The 12,814-nt window shown below is 40.2% G+C and overlaps 1 protein-coding gene across 1 annotated transcript in view; it reads right to left on the bottom strand.

Annotated features, from left to right (window-relative positions):
• TG (thyroglobulin) overlaps positions 1 to 12,814 on the bottom strand; it is a 162,003-nt gene that overhangs the window by 2,376 nt on the left and 146,813 nt on the right. The window contains exons 46-47 of the mRNA XM_074837627.1: positions 3,763 to 3,903; positions 2,805 to 2,995 (exon numbers count right to left, since the gene is read on the bottom strand). Coding sequence (XP_074693728.1) covers positions 2,805 to 2,995; positions 3,763 to 3,903 — 332 coding nt within the window. The remainder of the gene's footprint in view (positions 1 to 2,804; positions 2,996 to 3,762; positions 3,904 to 12,814) is intronic.

Here is a 12,814-nt window from a genome sequence, read left to right on the forward strand (position 1 = left end):
TTGAAGGAAGAAGTGAGGTGGACAAAATGGGATTCATCATAATTGGTTGAGATTGCATCAGAATAGGCCTCCTACAGCTTTGCACTTGGATGTGAAAACTGGATTGTTTCATTAGCAATGCCTGTTGCTGCCACACTTGTAAACTCCATCTACTTGGCATGAGATCACAAATTGCAACCCCGATAACTGAGACCAGCAGTCAGAATGTACAGTGTACAATGTACAATCCAAAAACACTACCACAAAGATTTAGAATTATTAAAAGGCAGGAAGCTGATCCTTTTTTCCACTAAGTAGTTGTTAGATTGGATGTCTCAATAGCTGACTGACAGATAGTTCCCCCTCAGGATGGAGTGCAAGGTACATCATCTGAAAGTGGTTTGCAGCATTTCTCTCTCAAATCTAGCATCCAGCATCATGCCAGGATCCCATACGACAGCCTGGCAGCACTCCAGGAACAGAGTCAGGAGCAGTCAGGTAACAACAGAGATGCAGTGCTTCAGCTCTGAAGGGAGGTACAGCAAGCTACCTCTGGTGCAAAGAGGCACACCAACCAAGCAGCAACATGATGCTTAGGGACTTAAAAATAATTTCAGTTCTCTTGACTGAACATGTTCTACAGTCTCACTCGTCCACTCCTGCAGTATGTAAATTTTGGGAGCAATGCAAGTGATGAATTGTATTGATGGATTGACACTGCTTTGGCATGAATTTCAGCACAGCATCCTCTCAAAAAGAAATTGAGGCTGTTCAGCCATCAGCATCTGAGGTTCATACAGTCCTTCTAGCTGAACTGATGAACATTATGAAATTTTTTCACAAGGAGGTGGGCTCAGTTTGTTATCAAGAGACCCACAGCACAAGTTTCTGTAAGTTACCATCCCATGCTGAGGACTGGAGCAGAAATGGGTTTGATGCGATGTCTATTTAAGTAGAAGTCGCATTAAAAGTTTCAGTATTCCAGGGTGAGATAAGATTAAAGATGACTGTCGAAGCAAGGTGACAAGCCAATGTTGTTATGCAATGGAATTTAGTAGAAGCCAACTGTGTGGCTGCATTACCATGGTGCTGAGACCAAGCAAATACTGGCTTGAAGAGCAGGCAGGGTGTACTCACTTCTGCTTGAAGAATAACATGTTGACATGCACTTTTTAAACCTTCTCCCTGACAATCTATACTCCATAAATTTCACACTGTGTGGCTTGTTTTCAAAACTTTGACTCATCTTTGTGAACTTTCAGTATGTTTTTCTCTCCCTCTCTCAGTTTTTATGTTTAACATTCAAGTATTTGGTTTTGGCCATTGATGAGGGCAGGATATTGAGCTAGGCAGACTATTGGACTGGCCCATACACGAATGTTGTTGTGTTCTTATGCCAGTTTGGATGGTTTTAAACATTCTCCATCTCAAAAACAATCTGTCCTAGTAGATATTTTCCCACCTTTTTTGGGATTTTCTATAAATGCTGGGAATAGCCTCTGTCCGTGGTGCTCAGTCAAAAGTTCTGCCAGAGCTGTGACTTCAGCTCAAGTCTGGCATTACACAGCCATAATACTGTGAGCTGAAGTTCCAATAGATCTAGAAGCTCAGAACTGTTTAAACATCAGAGTCAAGCTTTGCAAATTAGGAATATCTTGACCATCAGTAAGCCATCGGAGAGACCAAAATATCCCCTCTGAGCTTGAAAGACATTGAGGGAAAGACATTCATCAGGAAAGTGATGAAAAGGCCTACAGCAAAATCTTGAGTACGCTTTTGAAGAAAGACCATGAGTAATGATTCAGGCTGTCTCTTGAACAAGAGCATTGATGCTTTGTGTTTGTATCAGAACCACCAATTTAATGGTTCTGAGACATTATAGTTTAGTGTCACTCAGACATCGGCCTCAGTCCATTTGAGGTGGTCTGTCAGGCATAGATAGCCTGGGTAGCTTGGTGTCTTGGAGAGTACATTTTGTTCCCAGAAGTGCAAAGCAGAAAGAGCCTGGACTGTGTTCATTGTGAAGATGAATCCTTAGGACATAAAAAACACTTGTATGCTTGCAGGCCTCCAAGAATAATTCAAAACCTCTCCGCCTGCCAAAAAGGGATGGTTTTATTTGCTTATCTTGGGGCTATCCAAATTTATTTACAAGATACATAGACATGAAGGGGGGTTTATTTACTGGAATAAATTGAGTGTCCAGGACAGAACAGCAGACTGAAATCTCAGCAGAGTTGGTCTTACTGTCCTAAGCATTAAGAAAAAATTGAAGGAATCTCACAGCTGCATGGAAATTTATGGAGACAAAGGAGAAATACAAGGGGCATATACAAGGGGCATAATGAGCACAGCTATAAAAAAAAAACAAAGAAACTTATCTAGTGTGAAGTCAAAGCATGCAGAATCCATAATGAAATGTATCTAAAGCCTCATTTAAAACTTTACAGTGGGTAGAAGTTACTGTGCTCCTAAATCATATGAATCTTAACATTCTCATGTTAGGTGGTTCCAGTAGACAAAAGAGGCCCGTATATCTAGTCTTCCAGTTTAGTCAAAGTCTGTATTAAAACTGTAAATAGACAGCAAACTATTAGAAGATATAGCTTCATCGTATCTTCTATCATCACTGCAGGAAGATTTCTCTAGCTCTAACTCCAGGACAATGAAACTTTATTACATACTATCTGCTATATACCTTGGACAATGCAAGCTGTTTAATCCATGAGAAGTATTTTTCCACATTGACGTAAGAGGACTACAGTCAGAGGAAAACGTTAAGCAGAGAATTAAGGGGTTTTTTAATGACAGAAAACACTGCTCACCTGTGGATCCTTTCAGTCTTCTGATATAATCAGACCAAAAGGAACAGTCTGCTTTTTTCAATCCTTTAAGAGTCGGCAAGGAAACAGTGAACTCCTTGTAGTTATCGCCATCATCATTTGGCAGATACATAGGCCAGGGGGGCATCATCCCTGACATTCTTCTCGAGAAACTATGAGGGTAGTTTGGATTTCTAAGGGAATGGGAGAAATTATAATTAGAAAACAATGACATGAACAGTAAGATGCAGAGGGAGATCAGTTAGATCAAAGAAATGTGTATTCAGTCCCTCTGACCATCAGGGTTCAAATTCAGTCCATACTGGTGAATCATTCATGGTGTCTCACCTGACAGTAACTTGTTAGTCTGGTTCACTTCCTAAGGAACAGGTTCACAGAACCTGTACAAACATACGTTTATGAACACCCTCAACAGCTCTTGGTCCCAAAGCAACCCAAGGTACTCTAAAAAGCATATAAAGTCACAGTTCCCACACTAGCTGTCCAGAGATACTCCTCATTCTTGAGCATGGTCACAGCACCCTAAAGCTGAGGCTTATTTAGAGTAGTTGGTAAAGGGTGCGCTGTGCCTCCATGTGCTTTCCCCTTTCTTCTGGGAATAAGGGAACTCTTAGCCAAGACACTTCAAAACTGGGGTCCTAGAAATAAGCTCTGGAAACAACACCAAGGACTCTGTAGCCCCCATATATTTAAGTAGAATTTGCAGCTGCTCCATGGAAATAAAATTCCTATTACTTCTAAGTGTCATAGTACAAATCTTTGGTAACTGCTTGACAACTTGACCATGACTTTCTAACAGTGTTGACCACAGCCACTTCTGTAGATTAGAAATTGCTAGAGGAAATGGAGGCTACTTGAGTGAGGGCAGGATCTGGACTACATTCCCTCTACTCCTTGCCCCCTCCCCAGTCATAGCAATTCTTAAATGTCACATACTTACCCAGAGTTTATAAAATTGGAGATATACTGCATAATTTGCAAGGAAAGGCTCTTTTCTTCCAGAGTAAATTGTTCTTCATACTTCGGGTAGAATGGCAGTCCAAATGCATATTGAACATCCGGCAACAGCTCCTGACCTGAACTAAAAAAATGTTTATATAAAGATAATTAAAACCATCATTTATTTATTTGGGGGAGAAAGGGAGCTAATTTAATTCAGAGAATAAAGCCAAATTTTAAATAATTAATGTCCATTAGAGTGTGGTGAGCTGTGGGGCTTCTTCAAATCAGAACACAAAAGAAGAGCAAGCAATAACAAGGAGAATTTGACATTAAGTTAATGTAGGGTCTTTAACATTTGTTACAAGAGGAAATTGTGGAAGACATCAGGGCACATTTTCTAAATTAGCTGAGCATGTAAGAGAAAGTGATAGAGGGAGAAAGCCACTTAGCTATTCCTTAAATGCCTCAAGTTTTGTACAGATTTTCACTAAAATTAAATTCGGAAAGTGGAAACAAGTGGTGACATAGGATCTGGCAGCCATGATGGAAGGTTAATTATGGTTTATTTCACAGACTTGGAATAAAATCCTGGCCCTTCTTAACAGCAATTGGAGGCTTTCCATTTACTTCATTGGGGCCAGGATTCTGCCCCAAATCTTTGGATAAGGAAAGATGTAATAGGAGATGTTTATGAAGATTTCAGTTAGACATAGTTTTAATCTAATTTCTTTGCTGGCTGGGTGGTTTTGGTTCATACAGTCTGTTCTCCCCAAGTTTTATATGGCAGTCAAATCAAAACAGCTTGAGATAATCACCTAGATCAAATTTAAGAAAGAACAATTGTTGGTTAGTTCCATGCAATAATTACCACATATAGGAAGGAGTATTTCAACAGTTCAGAGACAAGACTGGCCAGGCAAGACAACAACACTTGTGGGACCTAGTAGCAAAGGTTACACAACTCAACCTCTTCAAGTCCTGCAGAAAAACAGTGGCCAACTTCTACTAATAAAATTATAACTGAACTATGCTCAGCACATAGCTTAGAACCACGGCTCAGAAGGAGATATTTCTGGTATGATCCAACCGCATTTTCTGTATCCAACACTTAGACAAAGATCTTACTGACTTGGTTAAATGCTGCATGAAGGCAGACAGCATCAGGGGACCTGGGAGAAGGAACAGATGTCTGTGAGGCAGGAATAAACAAATCCCAGATCCACTCAGCAAGATTTCATCTGCAGTGGCTGCAGAGGTTGTTGTCAAAAGGTGGCATAACTGAAACTATTTTCTCTTTGGACATGAAATGCAGCAGCATTGATAGGACCCTGATATTGCCTCTGATGGAACAAGGCTTGTAGTTCAAACCATAATGGGCAGGTGGAGTGAAAGCAAGATGACTCCTTTACATTTTATGAGTGGTGGCACCAAAGCCTCTATTTTGAAAAACAAACACACAGCTCTCTAAATGAAATACATCTTTGGTTGTATTTTCCTTAGTCTTATCATAATACCTCAGTAATACTTTGCATCTGGAAAGTGAATTATTCACAGATTATTCACCAAAAAAATGTAGAACTGAAACAAGATTAAAGCATATTTTTCTTCCCCAAATGTTTATAGAAGGATTAAGCGAGATCATAGTTTAATAATTTTGCTTTAAAAATAATTTGCTTGGCCCAGTATATTACAGCAATGTTTAGTGTCACTATTGCAGCAAAGGTACTATATACTTAAAGGAACTATTTTTTTTTCAATAAAAAGTCACTTTCAAATAGAATAGAGGACATTAAATTAGTTAAGATGCAAACAAGGGACAAATCTACCCATTTAGGGAGGATATAACAGAGGTGAATTTAGCTCTAAATCTAAAATGAGTGAGCTGGGACTGAGGGTTTCCCCCCAAATGAGGCTGTTTTCTCAGCCCTCATGTTTCTAGAGGTGACATCTGTTAAGGTCACAGCCCAGCAAACTCCTTAACAGAGAACTTATTTGGATTTAAATTATTTGTACAACTGTAAGGGGTTTGATACAGTGACATAAAATGGTACGAAACTACAAATTCATGAGCTGCTTTCAATACTTCTGGTTGATGGTACCACACCCTGGCCAGTGAGTATCAGTAGTAAGAGGATAGGAAAGAAAACATAAGCTTAAGAGGGGAATGAGGCAGATATACACATGCACAGAACAGCAATAAAGGCAACTGTGAAACATCTAGATGGCAGCTAGATAGAAGATATCAGGGAAACTTTTCTGTCTCCTCCCTCAAACTCTGATCATCATCCATTCCTGCCAGAGTGGAGTGCAAAATGGCCAGAAACACCCAAACAAGGATTTTGGAGTCTTTTGGAGCTCTGAACACAGTCAAGGCAGCACCAGGTAGTGACACTGTTTTCACTGGAAGAAAAGCAGAGTGAGAGGAAGAGTGGAGTGACGGGTAGGAATGTATAGCTTTGCTGTTGTACACTGCTAGCTCTGCAGGGAGGTTTTAATTTCCTGAGCTGCTCCAAACTGCACTCCTGATACCTCAGGGTGCCATATAGGTGGCTCAGCAGCATCAACTCTAAAGAGGGGAATGCAGAGCCCAGCAGCTGGTGGACTTCAGAGGACAGTTTGATAAAAGGGAGGACTGCAGTGACAATGACAAAAGGGATTTTTAAAGTGTTTTTAAGGAAAACAAACTAATAGCAACTAACTTCCCCTACAGAAGTCCCTTTTCAAGGAACAGATCTGTTATTTTAATAACAGTGGTGAATGTGGTTATGTGTAAGGATGAAATGTTGGCTTTGGTGACTTCACGGGACTACTACTTCATGCAAAGGTATCGCTTCAGATCTTCTGTGTATACCTTTTCTTTTTAAGATGTCAACATTTTTGGAAACAGATTTACAGCTCTTCTTATGTGACAGTTTGACAGACTGGTAAATTGAGCCATAGGGAAGCCAAGAGCCAGTCCCTACCACTTTGTTCACACTGAAGTGAGCTCCCCTTGGAGAATTATTACTTCACTTCTGAAGGAGGCACTACTGGAGTTCAGTTATCCAGTTTACAGAAAAACAGGTGGTAAAATCAGAAGCTTTGTGAAATTCATAGCCAACAATTTAACAGCAGACCCTGAAATATCACTTGCTGGGAATTTTCATTATACAGTGCCAACCTGTTTAATTGGGAAGGTATTGGTTCGGAGTAAATTTTCCTTAAGCCTGAGATGGAGTTTCCATTTAAATGTTTCCAAGTAAGAAAGAAAGAAAGAAAGGGATTTCTTAGCCATCAGATACTCCACTGCTGTCTGTGGCTACATTCGCATACAAAGAAAGCTTCAACAAGGAAGAGTAAAAGATGAGAAGGTCAGAATTTAGAACAAAAATACCCAGGTTACAGTTGATTTGGTTCAAATTCTTGTTCCAAATCAAACACAGCAGAGATGTAAATCCCGATTTCCAACAGTTAAAGTGAATATCTTAACCACAATCTTTTGGAACAGTACAAAAAACACAAACCCAAACAACAACAACAAAAAACCCCAACCCAGAAATCCTCAAACATTTTGTTTTTAAAATGGAATTGTCATTAATGGCTATCCATAACCATGACAGTCAGAACAGAAGAATATGACCTGGCTGACCACCATGCTATTCCACATTAGGACTGAATGCACAACTTAGAGCTCGGGCTGCAGAGACCTCACACTGTGGTACATGGTAAATTAGGACATATATCTCATTTTGAACTTTGTCCTTGTTCTCGATCTGGTTAATTATTTTGGCTAATTATACCGGGAACTCATTTTGATGATTAATAACTGACTATAGCCTAACACTTCTCTTTTTTTTTTTTCCTTTCATTTAAAAATATTCCTTATTATCCTAATGTAATGATTTCAACCAATCTCAAAGCCGTTTGATTTACAACTTCTATTCTTAGTTGGCTTAATGTATTTTTTGGTTCTTTTTTAAAACTCCACACACAGATAGAAGCCAATGTAAATTGACTCAAAATTCATATGACATCCTATACAATACCAAAATACAAAACTTCCCACTGCCCTCCAGTTATTTAAATTTTAAAATAACAAGATAAACATTACTCTAGCTAAAGTTCAGCCACAGTTACCAGTAAATTACTCAGCATGAAAAAGCAAGTTGAAGAAGAATCAGTTTGTCACTAGTGAACATACCAAAGGGATATTTATTTATCAATCTTTTTAGCTGTATTGACCAATAATGATAGATATTCTAGTCCTCATAAAGCACAGATAATTATTAACAGAATACTTTTCTAATATACATGGTCTAGAACAAGAAACTATGTGTGGCCATGAGTTTCCTTTTCTTTTTGTGCTTTAAAATTTTTTGCTGATACCTAGGCAAGAACCTGACACCATATCTTTGAAGTGCTAAGGCTTGGACAATAGGCCCAAGCCAGAGTTGACCTGTAGATGAATCCTGTATATTTTATAACTGATAACCATTGTGCTAACAGGTATTATACTAAGTTATAACAAACCACCTATTCTGATGTAAAAGGTGGAAGTATTGAAGCCTGAGCAACCTGAGTCGAAGCTGCTAACTCAGTATGTAATCATTAGTGAGATATGTATGGAAGATGTAGCTATCTTGAATGTATCTTTATCTTTCTTTGTGTGTGGATAAAATAACAGGGTTGTGGAGACCGTAGTCTGGCACTGTGGCCTGATGTGAGACCTTGCTCATAATCCAATTAGATAAGCAGAGGAACTCCCTTAGCTTCTTCCTTGAACCCTGGCCAGGCTCTGGGGGAATCTAATGTGAGATTGAAACCAGATATTTCTGCTTAAAATAAAGGTGCCAGCTATTCTGGCTTGCTGATTTTTGGGTATATAAGGCTGGACCCGCTCACAGCGACTTTGGAAGCCTCACCTATGGGTGGACGCACCACGTAGGATTTCCCACTTGCCAGGACAGGCTCTCCAAATCCTCGCTGTAACCGGGGCTGCCCAGCGTCTGCGGATCTGGATGATGGTAACGTATGCAAGTGGTGATGTATCTTTCTTAATCTCTATTCTCTCTCTCATGTAGTAATGATTTGATACATTACCCTGTATTTTCCTATTTGTTTGAGTGCACTATTCTGTCTTTTTTTACTGTATGTTTTCTGTATTATTCTGTTATATTATTTAGTTATTTCTAGTAAAATACGCCTGCTCTTTTCACTCTGGTGTCTGAGTTTAATTGGTATCTCTAATCAGCAAAACAATCTTAAATAGTATGTGGGATGAATTTAATTAATATTTTCACTCCAAAATTCTTTCATCATACAAACAATTTTAGCCAATTTTTTTATACTAATTTTTACGCAATATTATCTACTCAATATACTGCCCATTTTATGAGACAAGCACTAACTTTTTCACAAGGGATACTGTTTTGGCATTCTGGTTTTTGTTCTTTTTTTTTTTTTTTTTTAAATGAATTATAATTTTGGAACAAATATAGCCTAGCAGCCATATTTCTCAAGCCCAGGCCTGAAAACCCTGTATTGGGTTTGCATGGCAAGGTTTTTGTAGTGGGGGGGCTGCAGGCATGACTTCTGTGAGAAGCTGCTAGAAGCTTCCCCCATGTCCAACAGAGCCAACACCAGCCGGCTCCAAGATGGACCTGCTGCTGGCCAAGGCTGAGCCCATCGGAGATGGTGGTAGCACCTCTGGGATAACATATTTAAGAAGGGGGAAAAGCTGCTGCACAAGAGCAGCCAGAGGAGAGAAGACTGAGAATATGTGAGAGAAACAACTCTGCAGACACCAAGGTCAGTGAAGAAGGAGGAGGACGTGCTCCAGGTGCTGGAGCAGGCATGGTGCAGCCCATGGTGAGGCAGCTGTGCCCTGCACCCATGGAGGTCCATGGTGGAGCAGATCTCCACCTGCAGCCTGTGGAGGACCCCAAGCCAGAGCAGGTGGATGCCTGAAGGAGGGTGTGATCCTGTGGGAAGCCCACACTGGAGCAGGGTCCTGGCAGGACCTGTGGCCCCGTGGAGAGAGGAGCCCATGCTGGAGCAGGTTTCCTGGCAGGACTTGTGACCCCGTGGGGGGCCCATGCCAGAACAGTTCATGAAGAACTGCAGCCTGTGGGAAGGACTCATGTTGGAGAAGTTTGTGGAGGACTGTTTTCTGTGGGAGGGACTCCACACTGTAGCATCAGAAGAGTGTGAGGAGTCCTCCCCCTGAGGAGGAAGGAGTGGCAGAAACAATGAGTGGTGAACTGACCACAACCCCCATTCTCCTGTGCCATGGCGGTAGAGGAGGTAGAGAAATTGAGAGTGAAGTTGAGCCCAGGAAGAAGGCAGGGGTGGGGGGAAGGATTTAGTTTTGATTTCTCATTATCCTACTCTGATTTGATTGGTAATAAATTAAACTAATTTCCCCAAGTCAAGTCTGTTTTGCCCATGACAGTAATTGGTGGGTGATCTCCCTGTCCTTCTCTTGACCCATGAGCCTTTTGTTATATTTTCTCTCCCCCATCCAGCTGAGGAGGGGAGTGATAGAGCAGCTTTGGTGGGCACCAGGCATCCAGCCAGGGTCAACCCACCACATCCTCAAATGACCTTCAGTCTCCCTCAGCTTTGACTAGAAATGTTGGCCAAAATTCCCATTACCGTCTGCTATATGAAACGAGACTATGGAGCCCAGTAAGCTAGGCCTAGAAAAAACCTAAGCGGATAACTTCAGAGGCTTACATCCCCAGTCGCATCATGCTGGGGAAAGTAGCATCATTAGTCATAAATGGGCTACTGGGTAACTCCTTCCTTCTTCAATTTCTGCACAAATCTTTCACTTCAGCTAGAGCATTGCAACCCAGCCTCTTCAGGAGATGAAATAGGGAAATCTGTTCATTTTGTTTCAGTGACAATGATTGTCTGAGAAATGTAGAAGAAATAGCATACTTAAACTCATGTTAGTCACTAAACTTAGCAGATACTGGTGATCTGCCACAGATTTGTGAGATAACAAAACCATTAATCCTTTAAATGTAAACTTTTATGAGCCTGTTTATTCTAACAATTCTGTGAAAGGGATCATGTTAGAGATAGGATCATGGTTTTGAGTTCCTTGCCTCATATTCAAGTCCCTGTTCAGTATCCCTTTGGCAAGGATAGGCCTATCACTAGGAACTTGGAAATCAAAACAAAACACCTATTAGGCAGAATAGGTCATTTACATGTTGATTGGATTGAACAGCATAGATGAAACCCAGACTCATAGAGTTGGTGATAAATCTCCTGCTGGCTTGAGCTGAGATAGGGTTCCATAACAACCATGTCACTGGAGGAGAAGAGGATATCATTTATATATAAAATCTACTGCCCACATGATCTTGTTGTCCCATTCTGTGTTTCTTTTCAATAAATGAATTTAAAATTAATTTTTGCATGAAATGTTGGAAGTACTAGATGTGGTTGTTTGCACATGTCTACATTGTCTTCATATTAGTACCAGCAGCTTTGCAGAGTGGGATTAAGTACCCTAAATTGTTAACAGGCACCATCACATCAATGTCATGCAAGAGGAGCAGCCTACCAACACTGCACTTTGCCTGGACTGAAACATTCATTTCGATGATAAGCAAAAATAATTTTTAAAAAAATTATATATAACCACACATGTTAGAAAAGGAAATGCTACATGATTGCAGAGAATAAAAATAATCAAAGGATAACTGGATATTTATAGAAATTTAGTGAGCCAATGTAAGGCCTGGTGTGACCTCTGCAGTTCTAGGGATGCAGTTGGCTCATTCTGCCTCTTCACATTACAAAGTCCTGCCAGGCAAATGGGGGAAAGCATGTGAAAAACAGATGAACATTTTTATTTCTTTCTTCTTTTCAGGAAAATCAGGACATATGGAAAAAGCTTAACTCCTACAGGATTAAACTGCCAAGTTTATCCACCTTTGTACCAGAAAAGCCTTATAGATACATGTGACTTGCAAAAGTATCCTGGAGTTTGCTGTGTCTTTTCCACTTGGATTACTCCCAATACACTCAATGTTCTACTTTGCATTATATCTGTGCCAAGTGAAGAAAATAAAACTGAAGTAGCAGATAATAAATTCAAGAACCTAACAGCTAACATTAATTGAAAAAAAATCATAGATCTTGCTGCAGGAAGAAAACACTTTTATCATCTTGTCAGAACTCCTAAATAACACAGATTACAGAATTTTGTCAGGGAATTACTGTATTAAAAACCTAGTAATAGGCATGTTGACACTTGAGTGTACCTTTGGGGGACAGAAATTCATGCATTTGTTCAGTATGTCCACTCCTGAGCTGAATGAATGGATGAATTTCCTTAAAAAGATGATGTATCCATCCAAAGACCCCAGAGCACCAAGGAAGGTCTCTCTGGATATATGGACTTTGTGTTTATCTTCTAGATTACATTTTGCGGGAACAGCGTGTCCCAGTGAAGCACGTGCAGTTCCAAAAATTGCTTTGTACTTTTCTGAGTCTTTTAGCTGAATTTTGATTCACTTAAAGATGATTTCTGCTTTTTCTGAGCTTAGTACTTTGCCTTTGCATATTTATGGCTAATTTCCAAGATCTGAAAAATCTACTGAATGATAAAGGCCCCTAAACCACTCAGTGGGAAGAAAAAACATGTTGTCTAGACCTCAAGCCTTTAGCAACACAGAAACTGTCTAAAGATTTGAGAATGGTGTGATGTGGTTGAATCAGTGGGAGAGTGTTTTCATAGCTGGCATAATGCAATGGATAAGGCCAGAGGGATGAGAGGCAATTCCAACAAGAAGAGCAAAACAACAACTTTTAGGAAACTATAGAGAGTAAAGCTTCATAGAGAAAAATGACAAGCTGTTGTTGTAGCTAAGGCGACTATGCTGCCTGCCCAGCTGTAGAGGCAATGTGCATCTTGTTGTTGTTACCACTTCACTGGTGCCTTATCTGCCCTCTGTGTTTAGATGAGTTTACTTGAAGCCCAGAGACATAATGTTCTGTCTGCCTCCACAGCACCCAGTTCACACTGTGGACCCCCAACCTATGGGGTGTTGGTA

This window comes from Strix aluco, chromosome 1 (genome assembly GCF_031877795.1).
Source record: "Strix aluco isolate bStrAlu1 chromosome 1, bStrAlu1.hap1, whole genome shotgun sequence".
Lineage (NCBI taxonomy): Eukaryota > Metazoa > Chordata > Aves > Strigiformes > Strigidae > Strix > Strix aluco.